This window comes from Sebastes umbrosus, chromosome 2, assembly GCF_015220745.1.
Source record: "Sebastes umbrosus isolate fSebUmb1 chromosome 2, fSebUmb1.pri, whole genome shotgun sequence".
Taxonomy (NCBI): Eukaryota; Metazoa; Chordata; class Actinopteri; order Perciformes; family Sebastidae; genus Sebastes; species Sebastes umbrosus.
The window spans coordinates 9,716,953-9,742,673 of NC_051270.1; the positions used below are offsets into that span (position 1 = coordinate 9,716,953).

General features: G+C 40.5%; 1 protein-coding gene across 2 annotated transcripts in view; it reads left to right on the forward strand.

Annotated features, from left to right (window-relative positions):
* Positions 1 to 25,721, forward strand: part of LOC119478704 (leucine-rich repeat-containing protein 49) — a 41,475-nt gene continuing 15,754 nt past the window's right edge. The window contains exons 1-12 of one of the 2 annotated variants that reach the window (XM_037753630.1): positions 1 to 329; positions 1,026 to 1,088; positions 2,180 to 2,228; positions 2,369 to 2,602; positions 2,775 to 2,877; positions 3,561 to 3,764; positions 4,634 to 4,700; positions 10,048 to 10,191; positions 16,461 to 16,522; positions 19,425 to 19,572; positions 21,847 to 21,930; positions 24,019 to 24,191. In XM_037753630.1, coding sequence (XP_037609558.1) covers positions 243 to 329; positions 1,026 to 1,088; positions 2,180 to 2,228; positions 2,369 to 2,602; positions 2,775 to 2,877; positions 3,561 to 3,764; positions 4,634 to 4,700; positions 10,048 to 10,191; positions 16,461 to 16,522; positions 19,425 to 19,572; positions 21,847 to 21,930; positions 24,019 to 24,191 — 1,418 coding nt within the window. In that variant the 5' untranslated portion in view covers positions 1 to 242. Of the gene's footprint in view, positions 330 to 1,025; positions 1,089 to 2,179; positions 2,229 to 2,368; positions 2,603 to 2,774; positions 2,878 to 3,560; positions 3,765 to 4,633; positions 4,701 to 10,047; positions 10,192 to 16,460; positions 16,523 to 19,424; positions 19,573 to 21,846; positions 21,931 to 24,015; positions 24,192 to 25,721 lie in introns of both variants that reach the window. The other variant, XM_037753620.1, reaches the window with a different exon arrangement.

Sequence of the window (25,721 nt, forward strand, 5' to 3'; positions counted from 1 at the left end):
TCGTTGCCCTGGCAACAAGGCTTGTCTCCCTCCTCGGGAAGTTTGTTGTGCCTGAAGTAAAGATGAATATCGGGTTTGTTTGGAGCTAAATAACTAGCTCTATAAATGTATTACTGTAGAAAATGAGTTAGTTTATTTCTTTTTAAATATTCATGAAGGTAGTTTCGCTTCTAAAATATAGTTTTTTTATCCGAGGTTGGTCGAACTTTTCACTTTAGCAAACATTTTAGCAAACATTTTAAATGGAGCCGGAACGAATTGAGGGCAACACCATGCAGCCTCAGAAACACAACAGTGTCAACGACAGATGGGTGTTTCTCACCCCCATGGTAAATACCACCTTTAATACACTTTTTAACCATTGCTTCACAGTATTGTGCTATATAGGCTAACCATTAAAAGTTTAAGCTTCAGACTCAGTAGAGAAAATTATGGTTTGTTGAAGTTAGTAACCTAGCTTAACCAGCTAGATAACCACATGCTTGAATTCAGAGGATTTCCCCTTTTCCTTCTTCTTTATTTCCTTTCTCTCGTCCCTTATGCACTTTTCAGGAGTTTTTTTTCTTTGTATGGTGCCAGTGGGGCTTGGAACATTACATATTAAGTTATTCAAATAAACTTGATGTGATGTGATCACAACTCTGGTAACCAGTCAGTGGAATTGAAGCCTTTAAGATGAGTCTTATTGGCTTTGACTGAGTATCCTATGACCTGGAAGTCTGACAATCTTCATATAACTTGTATCTGACATTACCTCACGCAATGTTTGACTGTGCAGGAGACGTCTAAGGACTCTTATTTGCAGAAGACAAATGTTAAATTAAGTTATATCAATCTACTGGTAGGTAGTACAAAAAGTAAATTAATTATAATATCTTAAATGCTGAGACCAATCATGCTACATCAATCCCCGACCAGCCCTATTTGGCCCTGAAATTTGGCTAAAGTTTTAATTTGTCCAATATTTTGGTTCATCACCAAATGCATGCAAAACCAATAACCATCTGTTTAACATATTTTTGCAGGTCAACAGCTGCAAGTTGCACCTTATAACTGTCAAATCACTAGGACAGGAAAGAGCCCAGATGGTGAGTCATGACAAAGAACACACTGATGAAAGACGAGCTATGTTTTTTTAAATTTTTTTTATTTGCACATATATAAAACTGCTTAAAATCCAGTCAATGAGAAAAAAAACAAGAAATGTGTCAGGAGAAGTCAAGAAGCCATAGGCTTATACAAAGGACCTCCCCCCAACCCAAGGAGAAGAAAAAAAAATAACAAAAAGGAAGAAGGATTTAAACTAACATAATTTTAAAAATACAACAAGTTAAACAACAATAAGAAGTACACAAACGTGCAGAAAAACCTAACCAAACAGTGGAAAACAATCCAATAAAATCTATGAAATACATACTAAAATCAGTACAGAAGAAAAGAAAATGTATCTAAACATATCAAAAGATAATTATATATCATTAATTAAATGTGATGATAATTTCCTTTTAAAATGTTCTAAGGATAACGAGCTCTTGATAACATGTGTTTTGGTGTTCCATATTTGTACACCACGATCCCTGAGGGAGTGCTGGCCATGTTTTGTTTTGTAGAAAGGCAGGTGAAGATGATTAACCTGTCTAGTGTTATGTGAATGAATTTGAGAATTAGATTTAAAGAAGTTGCTAAACGATGATGGTAATGAAGAAGGCAAGGACATATATTTATATATAAACACACATATCTGATGAATATTTATGTCATAAACTGAAAGAGTGTTCAGTTTCCTGAACAGTAGAGCAGAATCCTCCTTAGAGTTTGACAAAGTTGCCAATCTTACAAATCGTTTTTGCAACAAGTAAAGTTTATGGAGATTGGAGGGGTATGTATTTGCCGAAACAATATTACCATATATCAAATAGGGATAAATCATGGAATAATATAAGGTTAATAATCAAGAAACATTTATGAAACTTCTTGGTTTGCTGATGATTCCTAGTGACTTCACTGTTTTGTTTCAAAATAAATGTATATGTTTTTTCCAATTTAATTTTTCATCAACTAAAATTCCTAAAAAACGAGTGTGAGAGACTTGAGCAATTTCTTTTCCTAGCTATGTGTGGTTATTAGCATAGACTCTCCAAGGCATGCTTCTCAATTTATCATGTTTACTGTTTCACAGACTGACACTGACATGAATATCACACAAGCAATGACTCATTCTAACCCAGGTAAGCTTGACCCAGTCCACTCATTTGCACACTCACTTCCCCAGCATTGTATTTGTATATATTCATGAATGGCTAAAATTTTAATATATCTGATTGACTGTTTGCACGCTTTGTTTCACTATATACCATACCCTCTGTAGAAAACAGGTTGTATGCATGCAGAAGACTTGACCAGACACCTCCAGTGCCACCATTTGCCAGTGACTCTACAGATTCCCATGTACATAATCTAGTACCACCAGCATGTGGGGCTCAAAGTGGTTTGGATGCAGTTTCACATGCTACACAAGACACAAGAGACAAATCTAGGAAGCCAACGGACAGTGCAGGAGCCACTTATTACCGTTATGCCTTAAACCTTGCCAAGCCAGCAGGTAAATATGGCAACATCGCTTGGCAAATATTATGGAATTGGGAAACTAGTTTTATTGCTGAGTTTTAGATTTAGAGTTTGTACCCTACAAGTATATAGCATTGATTTTTTAAAAATGTAATGCACAATGATATTTTGTGTATCTTGAACTGAGTGTGTAATGTCCGTGTCAGGTGGTTCTGGAGGTTATAAACACAACACAGTTTCTGGTTTTCCCTTCACTGGATTGCCCTTTGACGGTTTCACATCCAGTTTTCAACGAATCGACTTGGACAGGTACCTCTGGACTCTTTTTTTAATTTTCTGACAGATTATAATTTTATCGGGGCGCCGGTTAGCTCACCGGGTGGAGCGGGTGCCCCATGTATCAAGAAGGCGAGTCCTTGCTGCAGCGGCCCAGGGTTCGAATCCGACCTGTGGCCCTTTCTGCATTGTCATCCCCTCTCTCTCCCCATTTCACCACTGTCACTATCACTCTCAACAAAAAAAGGCATAAAAAGCCCCCAAAAAAAAAAATTATTATAATTTTATCTGTGTAGTATGTTGGTTTAGCTGTCACTGTAAACTGGACATATAATGAACATGTCATGTGCCACGGCTGTTCTACGTATACAGTATTTACTTGCAGTGTTGTTTGTATTCTTGTGTCATCCCTATGCCATTAAGTTTTGTTGGTTTTATGAACTCAGTCTGGTCACAGTATGTGCAGTAGAAGTGATAAAAACTTCACCTAAAATGGCAAGTGCTCTTGATTGCCACCAGGGAGCAGCAAAGTCCCTTAAAATACCCACCCGTTGTCTCAAAGAAAAGTCTTTGCTGACAAAGAACTACTTCATTGGTGAAAGAGCACAGATAAGTCAATCAATAGTGAAATAGTGAAATATTAGAGCAGTGATTTCCACCAATAAATTGCAAGGCTTGAAGGTGAAATACAACAAAATGTTCTTTTTATTTTCCAGGCGCTGTCTGGAGGAATGCCCCCAGCTGGGCATTATGGATGAACTACAGCTCCTCAACCTCCAGCACAATCGAATCACAACGATCCAGCATCTGTCACATCTGCAACAGCTTTTTTTCCTGAACCTATATGACAATCACATCTCTGAAATGACTGGCATTGAATCTCTAAGCTCTCTTCGGATCCTTATGTTGGGGAAGAACAGGTTAGTTGTCATCAGTGCAAACAAACACAAGAATTTTAACACATTTGTTTAAATTGTCTCTGTTACACAGATATTATTGTACAATTCATTCATATTTGTGGTAGTGAAACAAAAGTTACAGAGTAGGTGATAGTGTAAAGGCATCAAATGGCATATTGTTCTTTAATGTAACACCTTGAGATCTCTGCTTTACTGTTAAATGTGTAAATGTTGCTTGTAGGTTATTCAAGATATCTTGTTTGCATTTAAGGTTTCATACATTTTATATACTAGCTGCTGCTACATGGCTACAAGCTTCAGAGATGAGAGTTTTCCAGCAGGTGTCCAGTTTGATTGGAAAACCATTCACTTTGGTGTTAGTAATCTTTATTTCAAAAGGTCGGCAGGAGGGAAATTAAAGTCATAAATCACTGTGAATATCATCAAGATCTTACAGATGAACTCTGACATTTGTTTCACTCTCTGTGAAACATGACATTTACCTTTTTTGACCTCCTTCCAGGGCCATATGGGGTTCTTGAAGAGTAAAGAATACCACTGATTTAAGTTACCATTGACATTTTGCAAGAGACTAAAGGCTTTCATCCGTATGTGTAATCTGATAGACAGTCCTGAACATTAAGTGACTGTACAGCACTGTATGTTTGGTTTCTGGGAATGTAACCTTTTAATACGCTTTTTGGTCAGTCGGCTGTCCTTCGCTTGGCACCTGTTCAGTAGACGCACACACTTTCCCATTTTCCTATGATTTTTCTGAATGCCTATATGCACCTGGTACATTTGAGAATGGGGAAAAAATTTTAATATTGTGACAAATTGTATTTCATGTACCTTTTATGTCATATTTTCCATTTGATGTCACTTCTTAGAATCCATAAAATACGCTGCCTGGGAAGCCTGTCCAAACTGAATATCCTGGATTTGCATGACAATCAGGTACTGTTCCTTCACTGTCCTCCCACCTGCAGCACAAGTGTGTTTAGTCTTGGTCCTCCAGCTGCATATACTGTAACTGGAGATCATGATTTTTCAGCTGCAAAGTTCAGCAGATGTGGATTGTCTTCTTTCACCTCCTCTACACTGTTCCTAACTAGGGGTTTTGCTATGTGAGATGCAGCTCTCTAAATTCTAGCATCAAACAGACATGACAGCAAGAGGCCAGGCATGACAAATGAATGTACTTATTCTAAACCCCTTCATCCTAGTCCACTGGCCTATAAAATTATGTCTATTCAGGGCAGACATTGCAGCCAAATTGTCTACTTGTTTCTGTATAACACCTCTCAAAATAGTGCAGCTCTATTTTGTAGATTGAGTGCCCTAATCTGTATTATGTAGAAATAGGTCATGTCTAGCATTCACTCTCTGTTTAATATTGCCATGTCTTCTTTAAAGCAGCAGTGGATAGAAATGGAGCAAATATGATGTAAAAAAGTTATTTTTATAAAACGGTCTCTATATCCTGACAGTAGTGCATGAGACAGGTAATCTGAAAAAAATCATGTGCCTCTGTATTCTTGTGTCCTCCGGTGTCCTCCGGTGTCCTCCGGTGCTCCTAATGGCATCTGCAAGATTTCACAGACCGGAGGAAAACAACAAATCAGAGCCGAGCTGGAGCCTTGCCATCTCTGAGCAGCTGTCAATCACTCGCAAACTCCGATCAAATGGTCAAACTAGGCAGCGCTGATCAAATATGAATCAATATTCTTTTACCGAAATGCCTATTTGATGAAATGAGAAAGTTTGTGACCCGGCAGCCATGTTGAGATAAGTTGAGGAAATACCAAGCACCGCCCACCAGCCGGAGCAAACTTTCTCATTTTACAGCTAAACAGTACACTACAAGATGTTTCTGAAAACATTTGAGGCGATAAATAGGCATTACAGTAACAGAATATTGATTACTATTTGAGCAGTGCTGCCTAGTTTGACCATTTGAATTGAGTTTCTGAGTTATTGACAGCTGCCTCCATTGAATGAACAGCCAATAGGAACGCTCTCTCTTTGAAATGACCTGTGATTGGCCAGAGTCTCCTGTCACAGGCTAGATTTTTTAAAGCCTGAAAACAGAGCCATTAGGAGGTGCAGAAGTCTAGTTTTCTCTCAGAACACAATATGCTGAAAGGTTATTATGGATGTTTTTGCCCAATGATGCCAAAAATATTCTGCCTACTGCAGGTTTAAGTCAGAAATCTGATGGGTATTAAGATCATTTTTTAGCGCTGTTAGAGACCGAAGGATTGAAAACCATCAGAACCCACAAGCTCTTGTCAAGGGTCTACTCCCACATCCATTTCCTCAGTGACCTCTAGCATAATTTATTCAACAGGCACAATTGTTTTTTATGTTTCCAGCATTGGGAATGGTTATGAGCTGAAGCAGATTGTATTGTTCTTCAATTAAATTCAGTCTTAAACTATTATCGGGGGCCGTTTGTTCAGCCTCCGCAATAGAGCCCGGCTCACTGATATTAAAAGCCTGGGAAAAGAAATGATGTAAGCGGCACTGATGTCAGATGAGGATTTTAGCAGCTCCTGGAAAAGGAAGATAGAATAGAAAGGCTTCCCTTGGATAAATTAGTGTTTTGCCAGCATGCCGCCTACGTCCCTCCTCAGAGAGCTACTCCAGAGACCTGGTAAGACCCAATTACTATTCAATGACTGCTACGGTGTTATGTGATTTTCCTGACGGAAGATGCTTTGTTGCCTAAAGCATCTGTCCTCTTGTTGTGTTAACTAACTACACCTCTACAGTTAATTTAAACAATTCTGATAATGTGACAATTGAGTGAATGAAATAGTATATATATATTTTTTTGTACTGTCCTTTTTGTTGGTAATGAGAGGTAGCCATTTGTTGGCCAGCGCCTATTGAGGAACAGATGATAACTCTATCATTCTGACCAGGACAGGTTGCTTTTCGCTCACTGACCTCAAAACCTCCTGTTTTGTGCATTTAAATAACGGTTCAATCACCTTTATTCAGTGTTTTCCAAACTCACCAGAGACAAATGTAATGTGAGTTGCTGCTCACTGATAAAATGAGATGACGAATTGAGTGAAGTCAGGGTGGGAATTAATGTCTTAATGAACGAAAATAATGTTGAAGTCATAGGTGTTGTTTAGTCACTTTTGGCCATAGAACACCAGCTGCTTGTCCTCTTTTGTGCATGTTTTAACCACAGGCAGTACATCACTGTCGTCCTTTCTTCCTCCCATCCTCTCGCAGGGGGCTTTTTTTACCCTTTATTTCTGTAACAGGATGTTGTTTTATTTCCAGTTTGTTGAAAGTATTTAAAAGGAGATATTCTCTCTGGGAGTGCGCATCCAACCCACTCTTGGCCTCAGCGACCAAGTGTTTGGGGGTTACAATGTGACAATGTTGGATAACCAGTCTTTAGTTTGGCATTGATGTTTTCCACTCGAGCAGTTTGACTTGAATACTCACAGAAGACAGTGGAGAATGCCTAGAGGGTCTGTAAAACAAAGAGAAAGTATCACAGAGTTAGAGGTTTGTTAAGCTCATGTCCATGGTAGAAATAATTATATCCCTCCTACAAATCAAGATGATGATTTTGTTTGACTGAATCTGTCATGTGTGGTCAGCATAGCACTTTGGGTTAGGGTGAAGCTGGAACAAAGACTCCCCACAAGGACTACACTTTGCTGTCATTTATGACACCAACCACAAGGTTGTCTGTGTTTGTGTCGTCTTCTTTGACAATACTGGCCATCACACAGTATGAAATGTTTAAGATGTGATTACTGTATTGTTTACAAGGAACATACCAAGAGCTGATGTTACTATCCCCTCTTCATGGTATGTCTCTCTCTTTAACTATTGCTCTCAGCTCTCCAGACAAGAACAGGTCTCTGTCTCACCCGTGAAGAAATATTCTTTTATTCAGATTTTCAAGCATTTTCCACTAATGTTTAACACATATTACAGACACCACATAAATCTTTAGTAAAATAAAATCTGTGTAGCACATGTCAAACAAACTGGATGGCTGACTACCCCTGGAAAACACCTAATTCATGGTGTGTAACACAAGATCCTTAAATATTTACAACATCTGCTTTAGTGTGTGCAGAGATACTGTATCTGTGTGTTGACAGAGGTCTGATATAGCGACGCCTGTCTTGTTTAGGTTGGGGATGCCCAAGTCTGGGCCTGAGATAATGTTAAAGGGATAGTTCAGGTGTTTTGAAGTGTATGAGGTTCTTATCCATAGTGCGTTACCTACAGTAGATGACGGTTGGCACGCCCCAAGTTTGGAGAAGCAGACAGGACTTACCGCACGGGAGCAAAGCGATGTACTGCTGTGGATGGGGCCGGCAGCAAAACGTTTTTTAGCCACCTAAAGGAAAGGCTCACCTAAAAAACAAATAGTGTCAGTTTAAGTGTATGTTATATTAGAATATTTTCACTGCTTTACCTTGCTGTCAGACAGCCCTTTCCGACGGGGAACTGAAGCTGTTATATCAATCTCTCCTCTCACTAAAGCCACCAGACTCCATTGAAAAAACCTGTAATTTGACCTTGCAAAACACTGGGGTTGCTGGTTTACCGCTGCCTCTATCGGTTAGTTTGTTGGTGCTATTTTGTGACTTTAGTGAATCCGAACTAACCAAAGTCACACAATAGCATAAACAAACTAAGCGATGGAGGCAGCGGTAAACCAGTAACCCACGTGTTCTGCAAAATAAAATGACAGGCTTTTTCAATGGAGTCTGATGTCTTTGGCGAGAGTATAGATAATGGCTTCAGTTCCCCGTCGGAAACATAGACTATATAGCTGTCTCATGGCAAGATAAACCAGTAAAAATATTCTAAATATAGCGTACACTTAAACTGATATTGATTTTTTTAGGTGAGCCTTTCTTTTAAAAATACGTTTTGCTGTACATTGCTTTGGCTCTGTGCAGTAACTCCTGTCTGCTTCTCCAAGCTGGGGGCGTGCCAACTGTCATCTACTGTAGGTAATACACTGACTATGGATAAGTACCTCATACAACCCCACTTCAAAACAGACAAACTATAGCTTTAACGTCGTGAGAGTGTTTTTTTTCTCAGCATGCATCTGTGTACCATCCACTGACACTTTATATTCTTGTATTTTCCTTCTTGATATTTGCACCATAAAAGTGTCAAAAGCCTTCCTCTCTAACCTTTTAGGTGTCCTATTAGTGATAGATGCCTGCGTGTTGACTGAAAGTATTCACTTCAGCTGTGACACCACAATACGATTGTTGTAAAGGCCTTTCAATGCAGCGTGATGATCTCACTCTACTGTATCCATCCCAGACTTGACCAGCTTGACTTGACGCACTCTGTTTATTGTCATTTTCTTGCTGCCACCTGTAGATGCACACCCACTGTCAGTACATTTGTTCATGCTTCTAAAATAAGCAAACGTAGCAGTCTATCCTCCCTGATTCAGAACATCTGATCATTTAATGAACATTGCCAGAGTGTTCTGTAATGTCTGCCTGTCTGAACTCCCTAAAACAAGAAATAAATCAACTGCAGTTCATCTAAAACTCTATTTTCTACTCAAAAAATTTCTATCCCAATTGACCTACTGTATTTAACATGAACTGATCGGTGGGTATTGCATTTTGACAGAATCATTGAACCCCTGATGCCCTTTTAACCTTATCCTTACATGTACAGTGTGCGCTACAGGGAGGAAACGCATCATTCTCAGGGTAACAACCACCAGGAATTCTTCTGAAGTATTTCAAGTGTCATTATGACAGGGGCCCCTAAGTGTTTTCTCCCAGAGGAAAGGGGGGGGGGACTGGGCATCATTTCACTATTGACTGACCCTCATCTACTTGTTTGTTATTATGATTTGGGAGGTCAAGCAGGAGTCATGGCTGGATGTGACTGGACTGCATATCATGTCATTCAAGATAGTCAGAAGTGATATGGATTGTTGTTGTGAAATGGTTCACTCTGAGGGCAGTGGAAAAGTCATTTCTGTTGTAGTGTCATTCAGCAGAAGGTGTAGCCTTCTAGTGGAGCGCACCGCGTTTTGGCTTTCTTGCACCCCGAAAACATTTAGCTTTGTGCAAATTGAATAGTTCTAAATAGATGTGAACCGTCTGATGATTTGCATGTGAGAGTGAGCACTGAATGTATACAACTCCAGTGTGTTATGCTCCGCTAGCCCTGCCTCCCTCTGTGTCTTTCTTCACGTAGAATATCATTATCTAAATTGCCATTTCACATTGTTTTATCTTATGCACCATCTTTGTCTCTCTGTGCTTTCATCCAGATCCGCAGGATAGAAAACATATCTCACCTGAGCGAGCTGCGAGTGTTGAACCTGGCAGGAAACAGCATATCCAGAGTGGAGAACCTGCAGGGACTGGACTGTTTGACTGAACTCAACCTGCGGCACAACTGCATCTCCGTTGCGGTGAGGGGCCTCTTTCCCAATTAGCGACAGCTTAAAGCATTTTATTCACTGCATGCTCACTATTCTGCTCCTTCACATAAAGGAAAAGGCGCCAACTGTTCACACAATCTAATTTTCAACCAAAACGTTAGTTTCTGCTGCCCTTTTCCCTGTGTGGTGCTTCCATTTTCCTCCATTTGAAAGAGCATGTAGGAGTTTGAAACATTATAAAAATGTGTTACAAGATATCCCAGTAAGTAGTAGTAAGTAAGTTAGTTGCAGGGTACAGTAGATGCAGAGTTTGGCTGCTGCCGTAGAAGGATTTACTTGTTGTTTGTTGATGTGCATTAATGCAGCTGTGCTGTGTCTGATCTGTACACCCTATACCAATGCATCATACACATGTATTGGCTCAGTGTTGTAATAATTCAAACCTGCTCCAGATTGTAAACACTGCAGGTACCTTATGGTTTGTAAGAGCAAAGGACGTTCAGCTCAGGTTTTTTCATTTCCTGAACTGGTGAAGTTCGTGCAACTGCTAATGATACATTCACAGTATTTCTTTCTGCATTTTGATGAACAAGCAAACACATGTACATGTACCCTGGCAACTGTTCTTTAGGAAAATGTTCCTCAAAGGATAAAAGTACCAGTAGCGTGCTTCATCTTTCATCTTCATGTCATTCTTTTGGACCATGTCCTTTGGATGGTTACTGTTTCCTCTATTATGGGATCACACGTAGCAGTTTTTACTGTCACAAAATAACAAACACAGAAATCACATCAATAGAATCTTTGTAAGAAAGTCCGTGGTGAAATGTATCTCGATGGCGTTACCTAGGGAGACGTAGCTCATTACCCACAACCTCCCTCCGACTTTCTGGCGCAGTAAAAAAGAAACTGGATATTCTAAACACGGAAATTCACTCCCCTCGGTTTCTATAGTTTTAATCTGATAAACAGAACAGTGCATGCCAAAACAGGCCCCTTCATTTGTATGCAAATCCCCTAAGCCCTTTCCTGCTTTTTCGGGTAGAAAATAGGAACGGAATCCAACATTGTTGTTGTGTGAAACCTCTTCCCATCACTCACCCTGTCCTCTGCCTGCATCTCCTGATCAAGAACCACTTCCAGTTGTTATTATCGGATGTTCTGTTTTATTTGACGCACGGGAGAGGAAAAATGCTACCCTCAGCAGATTCTCCAGCCTCTGTCATTAGTGGTGTTTGCTGCCAAGTGCTTGTGTCATGCACAAAGTAAATAACTATCCTCCAGGTGTGCAGGTTTTCCCTTTTCATTCAAGAAAAAGTGGAATTGTGGATGCTGAGTGACTTATAATAATTAAGTTGAAGACTTGCTTATATGTTAGGCTCAGTCATCCAATACATATTATATAAGCATTATATGTTTATCTTTAAGTGAATATTTTTATCTTTCGACACATTAATATAATTAATATTTAGATCATGTTGTAATGTATCTCTCTAAATGTTGCCATTTACATTTTTCCATAGTAATTGCAACTATACATTTCTACTTAAATCTAGGGCTGTCAATCATTTTAAATATTTAATTGCATGATTGTCCATAGTTCATCACGATTACTCGTAAATTAACTGCACATTTTTTATCTGTACAAAATGTACCTTGAAGGGAGATTTGTTAAGTATTTAATACTCTTATCAACATGGGAGTGGGCAGATATGCTAGCATATGCAAATATATGTATATATTTATTATTGGAAATCAACAACAGCTGTCAGTGTGTCAGTGTGCTGACTTGACTATGACTTGGCCTATACTGCATGTGATTATCATAAAGTGACCATGTCTGTAAAGGGGAGACTCGTGGGTACCCCTAGAACCCATTTTTATTCACATATCTTGAGGTCAGAGGTCAAGGGACCCCTTTGAAAATGGCAAGGCTAGTTTTTCCTCGCCAAAATGTAGTGTAAGTTTGCAGCGTTATTTAGCCTCCTTCCCGACAAGTTAGTATGACATGGTTGGTACCAATGGATTCCTTAGGTTTTCTAGTTTTATATGATACCAATATCTTCACTAGCTTTAAAACTGAGCCCGCTACATCCTCCGAAAGATCGATTGTGTTAAAGAAATTAGTGGTGTTAAAACAAATTTGCGTTAACAGGCTATTATCGCGTTAACTTTGACAGCCCTACTTAAATCCATTACATTTTCGTATAAATGACAGTTTGTTACGCTCTCACAACACAATAACTGATGACACAGTGGTGATTTAACATATAGTCATTTCATAAAACCTGCTTTGTTTACACCTGCTCTCAGGTGGGTCTTTCCATTGAGAAATCCTGTGGCAGTCAGTAAGTGATGCATTTTACATTTTTGGCAGCAGTAACAGTGATTTCTTTGGATGAGCTGGGTAGTCAGCATGAGCCTTGATAGAACAGACAAAGCGAAAAGGCATCACCCAGAGGCAGACTGGCTTTACGGATTAGCAGGATTTTTTTTTTTTCTCGCATGGGCTTGTCTTCTTGTGGGGCCAGTAGTGAGTCAAGCATCACTAGAATTGAAATGTAGAAAATCCAATCTGCTGTAGATTAGTCAAATCTAATCTGTGTGTGAGTGTGAGATGAGGTCATAAATTCATCACCCCCATCACATCATCTCCTCAATACATAATTCCCCCTCTGCTAACATTATGTAGGTCTGTTTTGCCTTTTTATATACTTTTAAAATTTGCATCTTAGAGGATCTAATGAATCATGCTTGCCTCAGAGCGCTGTGGAAAATATTATAAAAACTTGAATTATCAAAAACAGAGTCAATATAACAGCAACAATGAGGATTTTTTTGTAATGCGAAAATCAAAATATGGAGTTTAAACCTGGCATCATTGGGCAACAATACCATAATAACCTTTAAGCATATTGTAATTCAAGTGTTCTGTAAGAAAACTAGACTCCTGCACCTCCTCATGGCTCTGTTTTCAGGCTTTAAAATGATCTAGCCCCTGACGGGAGACTTTGGCCAATCACAGGTCATTTCAGAAAGAGAACGTTTCTATTGGCTGTTCATTCAACCGAGGCAGCTGTCAATCACTCGCAAACTCCGATCAAACGATCAAATTAGGCAGCGCTGATCAAATATGAATCAATATAATAATATCTTGCAGATGCCATTAGGAGCACCGGAGTACACAGAGGCACATGATTTTTTTCAGATTACCTGTCTCATGCACTACTACGTTTGATAAAAATAACTTTTTTTAATCATGTTTGCTCCTGTTCTACCCACTGCTGCTTTAAGGGCAAATAAAAACTGTAATATAAAAAAAAAGCAAGCTAACTTTTGTAACTAACAAAACCAGTGCAAAAAACAACACAACAATGCAAGCACTTGACACCAGATTGTAGTCTCAACATGTGTACGAGCATAATGCACAGCATCTGCAATTCTAATGCACAATACCTGAGGCCAGATGTGTGGCGACTAAGCTGACACCTCAAGTCTGCGCTATTCATAGAGCAGCCACAAAACCCAGCAGCTTAATAACAATCTTTGAAACCCTCTTGGCATCCAAACATGTACCGGTGTTTATTTGTGCAGCTTCCATGCTCTTTTGTGGTGTGTTTTTGCATGCAACAGAGACAGCGGTGATGAGAGGTAGTTCTGTGTTTATGGAGTAATGTTTCTCTGCCAGAGCTCAGTATTTGAGTGTGAGAAATGAAGACACGCAAACTGTCAATGAGAAGAGGGTGGAGCCGGAATGAAGCGGTGAAGGCGCGGCTTCATAAATACACACCCGCAGGCACACACACACAGCAACAAAGCTGTACCCAACCTCACAGCACATCCTGTCAGCCGATTGGTTCCGATCAAACAGTTTTTTTTTCTAAAAAGAGACCACATTGGTGGGTGATTGTTATGCAGCAGCACATCAGCTCAGTGATGACATCATTCTGTCTGAGACAGGGATGCTATATTTAGTCTCAGACAGTGATGCCGCTTCACCAGCATCCACACAGGGACTGGCACCACAGACAGAGACACTGGGAGTGTGGTGGAGGGTCAGAGTAAGCTAGCACTGGATAGCATGACTTGCAGTTTTTTTAAAAAGAAAGAAAGAGAACAAGCCCCTGTACTGCTGAGGTGTACAGTAAAGCATTACACAATCTAATATAAGAAAAATCCTTATACATTCTTAGTCTCTATGCACATAATGTATTATTCAGTATGTTCTATGCTGTATAATTTGTCTCTCCATACATCAGAAATGCCAAAGTGATTTTGTTTTATTTCTACGTAGTAATAAACCTAGTGTGTAATTAGAGCTTCTCTGTGCTTTGTTTGGTTTTAGTGCATTTCCGTGCATGTGAGCGTGCCCCACTGGCCAGCTCACGACCACTGCTCTGCACTTCTCTCATATGACAATGATGGAGGTATAAAGAGAACTGGATACAGCGTTGTAGGCGGGCTCCCATTCATTCCTATGAAAGTTGCTCAGTGGCGCATGTAGCCAAAATAGCTTGACTGTCGAGTGATAAAGTACCCGGATATTCTGCCGATCTTCCGTATCCATTGGGCCCATAAAACAAGCGTACTAGTGTGTCCTTTAACCTTTCCTCCCAGCCCTCTGGATTTCTCTATCAGTGCATTTTACACATTTTAGGACCGAATGACTTAAATAAGGGATTTTCAAATGTTCATACTTAGAAGTTGATTTACCTAAAAAAAAAAGTATCCCTGTCAGCACTGTTGCCTTTGTTTGCCCTGTTGGCACCGTTAGCCCCGTTAGCTGCGAGCTGCCGGCTCAGCTGTCGCCATGTTGAGAGCCGCGTGGAGGCAATAGAAAGTCTCCCAATCTTGCATTTAGCACTTTTAAACATTCTGTGTGTCTTTTTTGCTCAAACGACACTAGTTGCCTGCGTACCTTTCTACCAGCTCTCATTGCGAAGATGGTAGATATCCATCTCAGCTGAACCACTAAATTTAAACTTAATTCATAAGGTGGGAGTGAGTGCTCTTTGACATAATCTCACGTTTGTCACTGGTCTAAATAAGATGAGGCATGTGCAGTAAATGTTTCCTTTGTTAGTGGCTATTTGTGTGAGTTCTGTATGGGCCTCACTCTTTCTTCTACATGCTCATTCTCATTGTATGCTAGCTTGTTTTAAAAAAAAACGTGGCTCAGATATAATTAGATGAAACCACTCCATACTGTGGTCACAATTCTCACTAAAGATTCACAGGTTAAATGATTTCATTATATTAATAATTCCATAGATTGAGCATCAACAATGTAACACAGGGGATCAGGCTCTCTGTAGCATTGCTCCTGGTGTTGCTTACTGTACTATAGTGAGCATTCTGGCCGTCGGAACGGACGAAACAGGGATGAGTAATTGTGTACTATATTTATATGGTTGTGTGGATGGGGGTGGTAGGAATTTTCTAAATGATGAGACTGTGCTGCAGTGTTGCACTGTTCTCTGCAGAGGTGCTAGCATAGCCTAAATGCTATGGGCTGATCTCTCATTAGAATAGAGACTGGCAACAGTTCTGGAGGAGGCAGCGAGGCGGTGGCTGCAATATGGGCGGACGCTGACGCAGCTCATTCAGACTCATTCAGGGAGTGTCCTTTCTGCTTCCAGCATGTGGCCATCCACACAGACACACACACACCATCTGATTAGCTGAAGTCGTTGGTTGTGACATTGCCTGCTACATCCCCATGTATCCTCTTCAGCTGGCCAGCTGCTGCTCCTTACCCCACCCACTCACTAAATTCCGCATTGATTTAGATGCTGAGCCTTCCTGATGAAGAAACAGCCTCCATCCCAATCAGTTATCACTGAATCTACCCAAGCTATTGTTCTTGTGTGACAAGGTACAGTAGTTTACTGCTCAGTGTGTGCGACTGGATGTATACTGTATGTGTTCCAGTGGCATTTCGAGTTCGCCTCCTGCAGCAGGGGATCTCTGCATTAGCGCAGCACACACTCCACTCTCTCTCCCCTCCCCCCTTTCCTCCTCTTGCTCACTCTCTCTGTCTCTCCTGCCCCTCCTCTCCATGTGCAGACAAGGCAGCGTGCTGTATATGTGTGTGTGGTGTGTGTGTATGTGTGTGTGTGCATGCGCAGGGTGGATGGGGATGCTGTACGCTGGAGCTGAGAGCTGCAAGGTGACTGTGGGAATGGAGAGGGATACAGAGCTCTGACGACAGTGACGATGCAGTGCCCTCTTCCCGAGCACCTTCTCCTCTTCACATCCCTCCATCTCTCTCTCTTCCCTCTCCCTCTTTCTCTTTCTAGACTGAGGTGGACCGCCTGCCCTGCTTGCAGCGCCTCTTTCTCAGCTGCAACATCATCACCAGGTAAGAGCTCGCACCGCTTAACTCTCTCCTCCCCGCAGGGCAGGGACAGAGATGGTGGCCGGACAGTTCCACGTCCACTCCCTCGGCTCTTGGCAGGGCCTGCCCAACAAGCTGCAGGCAGAATGCACACACACACACACACAAACACACACACACACAAGCACGCAAAGGTTTGCTGTGGTGGGCAGTTACTGTAACCTAGAAAACAATAACCTGCATGTTGTTAGTAATTAACATGCTGTTATCTAAGAAAAGGGTGTGCCAATACTTTAAAGTTATTCAGAGAGCAGAGAAGCAGGCTCAGAGAAGGCAGATCACTTCCATTGAAAATTAATGATAGATTTGAAGGTTAAGTGAATGCAAAAGCAGTATTACCAGGTTAGAATGTGTAGGATGAATGAGAGGTGTCTTCTGCTGCTTAGTCAGCCTGCTTTACACACTTTCTCCAGTATCTGTGGTCTATTTTTTTTTCTTTGCTTCTCTCTCTCTAAGGCCAGCTGTGAATATGTGTCAGAGTAAGTTGTTGAAGCAGCATAGCCCTCCCACTGAATAAGGCAGCTTTAAGGAGGGGCCTGCATGTGGGATACAGGGTAGGACAGTGTTCATTAGCCTCCTTGACCATAGTCACCTTGTGCTGTGATAGATCTGACCTGACGTCTCAAGCCAGCCCTGCTGTTCTATTGTCTCTGTGTGTCTGTGTGATTATGTATCTGACACACTGTTACAGAGAGAATCATGACAAAGAAATAGGCAACAGAGAATTTAACTTAAACTCCTTTATGACATTATAAAGCAACACTAAGCGCAGCGTGATTATTCAATTAATTTCCATAATATGTACTCCTTTTTTCTTCTTCGTATTATTACTATTATGACCTTTTGGTAAAGGCATTTTAATTCACACTCCTCCTGAATGGATGCTCACCATGGCATTGTAGAAACCTGGCGTGTATACGTTTTGAAAGTGTTCAATGCTGATAGGAGAACAGTTGTGCTCTGTTGCTAGGTAGAGGGACAGAACACTCTTGTCTACTTGGTGCAGTCAGTTTGTCCGGTAGAGGATAATGGAGCAAAAAAAAGATCCCTCATGAATGTTTTCAATTATTATATCACTTATCATAATCTTGCATTTTTTACTTTACCTGCCTGAATAAAGTTAGAAACCCTATGCATCTATGTACACACAGCAAACACATAAATATATTCACATCTTATTGGACCGTTGAGAGCACCCAGGGACAGGTGCATGTAGACTTTTCATTACTGCGGCTATTATTGAGCGGTTTTATCATAGTAGCAATACCCAAGAGGGCATTGGTCACTGTGATTATGAATGCAGTAATTATGCAAAATGTATGAGATGCAGTCAAGCACCATTGGGATCTTTCAAATAGTCTCTTATAATCACTGTGAAAAACGCCCTCTTCATTATCGCTAGAATATAATTGTCTTTATTATAAGTTATGACACAAAGTTATGTCAATGGATAGGAATTAATAACAATTAAAAACGCCTTAGCTCACTGGTTACTGCGTGTAATAGACTGATAATAGACTCAGACATACAGTGTGTTCCAGTGCAGAAGAGAGGTCTGGCTGTGTCCACTGTCACTCTGAGATAGGAGAAAATAATACTCTATGTTCAAATTTGTCAAATTAGTGCCGTTTCCTGACTACTCCAAATGAAATGTGAATTGTTGCTTTGCGTTTGTTAGAGCAGGGGTTCTTAAACTTTTTTGGAGCCAGGGATCCCTTATAGGGGAGAACATTTTCCAAGGACCCCCTCTTAATCCTAACACCGATTAAGCATATGCTTCCTACCATTTGTATTCTTAGATGCCGTTGGAATTATTTCTATATTAATACTTTTCAACCTAAATACTTCAGACCTGTTTCATAGTGATAAACGGAAACACATTTCCATTTGAATTATGTTAAGATAAAATGAGATAATACTTTCCCACAGCAGGGAAATTAGCAATGTTATTGAGTGTTAAGACCACTTATATACCTTTTAACCAGAGGGTGATTTTATTCAAATTGCATTTGGACTCAACTTGACAACATTTATAGCCAACATATCAAGTAATTGATCTTTAATAATTTCCGAAAATGAACAGTAGCAAGACTGGCATCGTCCTAATAAATCCAGACATTCAAATTAAATTTAACAGTCTAAATCTGACTGTCAGAGAGTGCTTCAGCTTGTGTCACGATCATATCAGAGTTTCTATTGGCCCAAAGCTAATGGGGTAATATGCTTGGTATTTTTGGCGCAAATGGTCCCCATCTGTAGATATTCACTTTTTAATGATACAGCACAATTTTATAATTTATAGCAAATTATTTTCACTTTGAGAATCGCTGTGTTAGAGCACCAACAGTTCATCAGAGGTTCACTGTCTGACCCTCTTTTTCATCCAGAGAAACCTGATTAGGATCACAGTGCAGTGCAGCAGGTTCATGAGTGGTTCCAGGCAAATGACTCATCAAGGTTATTATCACAAATTAGCAATGATAGAATCTCCACGGCCTTACTTAGCCAGACTGTGGTTTTTCATGTCTCCCTTTGCCACAGGGTGATATCAACAGCGTAGCGGATATCTCTCTGTTCGTTGCCCCCTGAGTAATGTCAGGCTGCCAGTGTTGCTGCTAAATTACCGGTTTTACATGTCTTGTTTTTAGCTTGGCTCTATTCTGTCAATACAAGCCTAGATTAAAGAATACAAATATAGATGGGGGGATGTTGTCTTATTTGAGTTAAGCGGTGGATGACTCAGGCTTCCCAAAACGTAGTTAGATCACCATGTATTACTGTAAAGCGTTCAGTGTACCTTGTTTTGAAATCATTTGTGTGTTTGTGTAGCTTCATATCTTTCAAAATGTTCTTTCTCTGTGTCTAGTTTTGATCAGCTAGCCTGCCTTGGAGAGTCACGATCCCTTTCTGAGCTCACCCTGGATGGGAATCCTGTAGCCCTGGAGACATGGTACAAGCAGGCCGTCCTGCGCTGTGTGCTTCATCTGAGACAGCTGGACATGAAGCGCATCACAGTAAGGCTCAACTGTTTAACTATGTCTGTGTGCGTTTACCAGAGGCAAGACTGGCCACTGGCCAAATGATGCTAATAATAGCTGTGACTGTCAGGTTTTTTAAATTTAATTTATTGTCCCTTTTGATATATATTTTTTTATTTCTGCACATTATGTCTGCGTAATAGTTTTTATCATGCTATATTGCCATTATCAAACATATTAAACAGTAAAGAGGATGTCGAGTTATGACAAACCTAAAGCTATAAAACCCTCACAACTCATGGTTGTGCTGTACTAATTTACAAAAGCCACGTTGCATGTCATATTTGATCAAACCTTTATGTTACTGTCTGAGCACATGTTCCTGACTGCACTGTACATGTCGATTCTTGAGCGTGACTCTGTCTTGACATTTACTTTATTATGATTTTACAGTTCAAAACAAACTTACGATGAACCCTCATAGGCACAGGTCTCCTATTCACTGTCAATCGGGCATCTCTAAGCTCCTGAACATCTTGACGATGCCATACTCATTAGTATATTGTTTTCGGACATTTGTGCAGCATTCATAATTTTCTCTGTTGCGTATTAGAAGCAAAATGCATCAGTGACTAAACTCAGACTATAAGCTAAGCATTTAAAACACACCTAGTGTATATTCAGTTTAACAATGATGATTCTCAAGCATAAACATGAAGTATTTATACAGCATGCCAGAGAAGTTCTACAGTGGAATATCAGCATGCTTTTAGAAGCTGTCAAGCAGGGAGCACCCAGGTCTGAGCTTGCACTTTAAAAAGGAATCTGTAAGTACCACACACCTTGCCCTCAGAACATACTGCTAATACCTTAAAAAAAAAAACTCGGAGCTCTTATTTCAACAATTTTCATGTTTTTACTTGAATTCTAAGGTACATGTGGTCCTTAACAAGTTTAGCAAGTTTCATGATCCCCAGGGCCCATTAAAGCCCTCCAACAAACTTCTGTCTTTAGCTGTCAATCCAAAAAACAGGGATGATGTTTTTATTTCCAGAAAGTTTACTTTTGGGAGATGCAATGTTTTGATTTGACATCAACAACGTAGTGTAGGACTGCAGTTTCCATCTTTTCAAACTGTGTCATGATACTGCTGGGGGCAAACTTCGTTGTAGCCACTGAAGATCTAGAATTTCCCCTCTAACGGATTTGGAAAAACTTGCCCCCAGTGCAACTATGCTATCAGCAGGAGGAGTCAGACCAGATTATCTGAGATAAAATCTATGCCTGCCTGCTGGCAGATTGGCTATTATTTATGAATGAAAAGAGAGCTAGTATACTGCAAATGAGGAGATACAGTACTACTTTTGAGCTTTGGGCTAAACTAATAAATTCTGTTTCTCTGTTTCGTGTGGGGATATAGAACTGTTTGGATTATTTCAAAAATTCAAACAACACGTATTCAGTAAACTGGATCTGACAATTATCAATTGACTCAGTCATTATATTTTATTGACTGATAAATCATATAATCCCACTATGATTATAATATTTACCTGCAAATATATTCAATGGCAAATAGAGCTTCAATATCAAAGACAACTATTATGTTTGTTGGAATATCTATAATTTTCAGGAAATAACTTAAATGTAATTAATATTAGTATTGAACTAGAAATATTGTTGACTTGAGCTGTAACAGCTAAATAATCAACCTAATAGACTATGTGGAGGCTGCCCAAACAACGACATTTTCATTGCTGAAAAATAGCACCCTTTGCAATCAATAAGATATTGATCAATTTTACAGAATAGCATATGCAGCACTTTGGTCATTTCCCCCCATTAGAAGCTGTTCTTCTCACTAAATTAGTTTAAAGTAGTGACATACATGGAGGCCTCGCATCTTAATCTGTCTCCACTAGCTGACATCAGTGCCTGGCCTCTCGTGAGGCGAGCAGTTTGCCAATATTGATCCGACTGAAGCATTATCTGTGCTAGCATCGTCACAGACAGCTGAATACCCCCAGCTCTCATCTGGCACACTCAGATTGGTGTTGGCAGCATTGCATTCTGGGAGTTTTGGCTTTCCCCAACAGCTGGGCTCGGTTGATCCGAGACTGAAAATCAGACAGATAATCCCGTGATGCAGCCGGCTGGTGTGAGAATCTCTCCCATCCTCCACACTGGTCCAGTTCTGCTGTAGAGAACAGCCTTCCCGGCGGCGTCTTTTGTGGTTCCCCCCTCTCTCCTGAATAATTCAGAAACTCATGAATGGAGCGACACTCTGATTGCACGAGCTATCTTTTTCAGGACGAGGATCGGCGCATGGCTGGTGTACAGGCTCGAAAAGAGGAGGAAAAGAAGAGGGAGAATCACAAGCAGACCATTAATAAGGTACCACTCTGATGTGATTTACTCCTGTTGTTTTTGTCTGCGTGAATTTAGAGTTTGAATATGTAGCAAATACACATCTCAGAGTAGATTAACAGGTGTCCTCTGAACCAATGGTGCTCTTTTTCATATTTTGGGTGTTGTGTGGTTAGTTATTCTTGGTAGTATGAAGATAATTAGTTGGCTGAAAGTATTGGATGAGCTACATACTGAGGTATTCTAAAACTACCACATACTGTATTGCTGTAGAGATGTGATTAACCGTGTTTTACGTATCAGCTGAATGTTACACTGTATATACTGTAGTTTAAATCCAATGCATTTTACAGTATTGGCGTGTTTCAGGCCATTATTATTTTGGGAAGTAAGTGTGTTTTTGGACAATGCCGACCTTTTTGGCCTCTTAATGGTACTTTTTACCCATCAAAACATGTTTTATGAGAAAGCTCTAAAATATTTAGGTCATGCTCAGGATTTGTTGTTAGATTTCCCAACTTCTTTCCCTCCTCTTATGTGTCTGATGATGATTGTTGAGGCTGCGTGGGCCATTAAAGGTACAGTGTGTAACATTTCGGGGGATCTATTAGCAGACATGGAATTAAATATTCATAACTTTGTTTTCATTAGTGTATAATCACCTGAAACTAAGAATCTTTGTGTTTTCGTTAGCTTAGAATGAGCCCTTCATATCTACATAGGGAGATACATAGGACATGTTGCTCTGCCATGTTTCTACAGTAGCCCAGAACGGACAAACCAAACACTGGCTCTAGAGAGAGCCTTTCATGTTTTTACGTTATCTGAAGGCCACCGTAGTTCTCTGACACGCTTGTGAAACGAGGTAACGAGTCGCTGAGTGCAAAACCGTAGTACCGCCAGTCGCCGTCTGACTTCTGTTGCACCTAAAGTTGTGTTATCATGGTAAAGATGGCCTCTGAGCGAGGCGAACGGCGTTACTACAGTTTTGCACTTGACAGCTCGCGTTACCGCAGTCTTGGAAAGGGAGGAGTGAGTGGAGGGGCACTCGGTTGCCATCTGCAACCACACCACTAGATGCTACCAAATTCTACACAATGTACCTTTTAAATACACTTTTTGTATGCTGACATGGACTTTCAACTTTTCAAACGTAACCACATCAGTACTACACAACAAAAGTAAATGTTGAGAACATTGTTAATGTATGGGGAACGGTACACTGTCCACAGTGGTACTGAATCTGTAAATGAGTCTGTAAATTATACTGTTTCTTTAAATGGTCTAAGATGTTCTGTCTTGCAAAGGTATCTGTTTTGCAGTAATTGCCTGTGTGTGTGTGTGTGTGTGTGTGTGTGTGTGTGTGTGTGTGTGTGTGCAAAAGTACATATTGATGGTGCTCCTGCTGTGTCTGCGCTGCAGTGGTGTCTTTTGCTGAGAGATGGTCTCTGTGCGGAACACATTGTCTCTCAGTAACCTAACTCCTGTTAATCCCTGGTGTTGAGAAAATGTTATAATTGAATCCCGCAGCCAAGAGTTCGTAAGGGTGAAGGATGTACTATGATTGATACTGACTCACCCCTGCATCGGGGAGTGGCGCATTCCATAACCGAGCACATCGAAACTACAGCTTGGCCAGGAGAAGAACAATTGAAAGACCGCAAAGGAGCAGAAATCTTCTCTCTTGCAGGGCGGGGATGTCCCTTTTACTGCTGCAACTGCAGTTAAATCAAAATGCTGCGGTAACATTAGCAAATAAATTGGACCAACACACGCATATACAATTTCAGATCTAACTTTAATGAGATGTGATATTCTGCCAGTAAGCAGTTTTCATACTCTCTTCAACAACAGAGACATGCAAGGCAGGAGGTATAAGTTTGCCTGTGATTATGTCAAGATAGACAGAGTGATTCTATTAGCTTAGTTTATGCCCTCTGTGTTCTGTTCAAGAGAACTGTCACTTGAAACTTTCCCTGTCCTCTGTTTGTTTGTGTGTGTGTGTGTGTGTGTGTGTGTGTGTGTGTGTGTGTGTGTGTGTGTGTGTGTGTGTGTGTGTGTGTGTGTGTGTGTGTGTGTGTGTGTGTGTGTGTGTGTGTTGCGTTCATCAAGGAGAAGCGGCGTCTGGCGATCCGTAATGCAGCGCAGCAGTGGGAGGGCGTCAAGGCCTGCCTGGAGCTGCCACCAACAAATGGTGCTAAAGAAGAAGTCAGTCCAGAGAACAGCCCTGCCCACAGCCCCGCCCAGACCAATGGCCTTGCACAGGAACCATCTCCAGATGAACCCAGGTACACACCACATCAGCAGAAGATTGAGTCACTTAAAGAGGACCTATTATGCTCATTTTCAGGTGTATACTTACATTTTGGGTTTCTACTAGAACATGTTTACATGCTTTAAAGTTCAAGAAACGCTTTATTTTTCTCATACCGACTGTGCTGCTCTTTTCACCCTCTGTCTGAAACGCTCTGTTTGAGCTCCGCCCCCTCCCTCCCAAAAAGCCCAGTCTGCTCTGATTGGTTGGCTGGCCTACTGTTGTGATTGGTCAAACAAACCAAACTCTTCAGACTCTGCTCCAGCTCTGCTCTAACTAGCTTTGTGTGACGGTGTGTCGAAGTAGCCGCTGGGCAGGTATTATGCAAATGTGTTACTTGGTGACATCACCACGTTACGAAAGAAAAGACGTGACTTCAATCAAGGCATTTCAGGCAGTTCAGGAGCCGTGTTTTGTGTGGGGGAGAGTAACTCCCTTTGGCGTGGACTTTTGTTCTTTGTTACTTTGCAGACCTTTTACATTCACAAAACACTATATAAGACACTAAAGGAAAGGTGAAAAAGCACAAAAGTAAAATAGGTCCTCTTTAAGATTTCTTTTCTAGGAGCAACAGAGTGACACACTGGCTGGTAAGTTACTGGTGTCATGTGTGACCCGTGTTCATGTTTGTTACAAAGAGAATTGTGGAGGAATCAGTAAATATTTGTAATGTTATCTGACATTTTACAATCTGTTAACCGTTAGATCTACCACCCATACTATATATATATATGGTAAGTCAACATGGCTAACACTATGACTAGATTGTACATAATGTAGCTTGGATGGGAACCTGAAAACATGAGGAATGTATGGACGGCGTTGGGTTTAGATCCTGGACGTGTGATTTGATATACAGTACTCATGAGTCTCCTCTCCTGAAAGTTGGAGGGAAAATCTGATCTAGGGCCTTGGTACTGATGTCGGGCATGGACCATCTGTTGAAGAGGAGCAGTTTTCAGATAAAAGTGTAACACTTCAGAGCTGTTGGCAGACTCATCTGGAGCGCCCTGATCATTTTAAACCAGTTTCATGTTTCTAAAAATCTGGACAATTATATCTATGCTGTCTGAATTGACACACAATAGCAAACACGAGGCAAATCAACAAGGTAGAAGAAGGGAGATAACGTTTATGATGACAACCATAAAGAGACATCAAGATCTTGTAGCCTTTTAGTTTGATTGACAGCTGAGATGGAGGAAAGGAAATGTGTCATTCAACGTAAGATTTTGGGAGAGTGAAGCATGCATGAGAGAGTGAGACTAGCATGTACATTTTTTCTGGCATATTAATCTTAGTAATATATGTTGTGTGTGATGCTGGTATTTCTAATCCTGCAATGTATGTTTGTAATTAGAAAGCAGAGAAGTCTGTAAAATGTCTTCTCATGTGTTTGAGCCAGCTGATTTAAAACAAAAAAAAACTCTAATCTGATCATGGCTTTGAAGCTTCTCCTTCATCTAAGAGGGTTTATGAAAAGAATAATTTGCTCTCTTGCTGA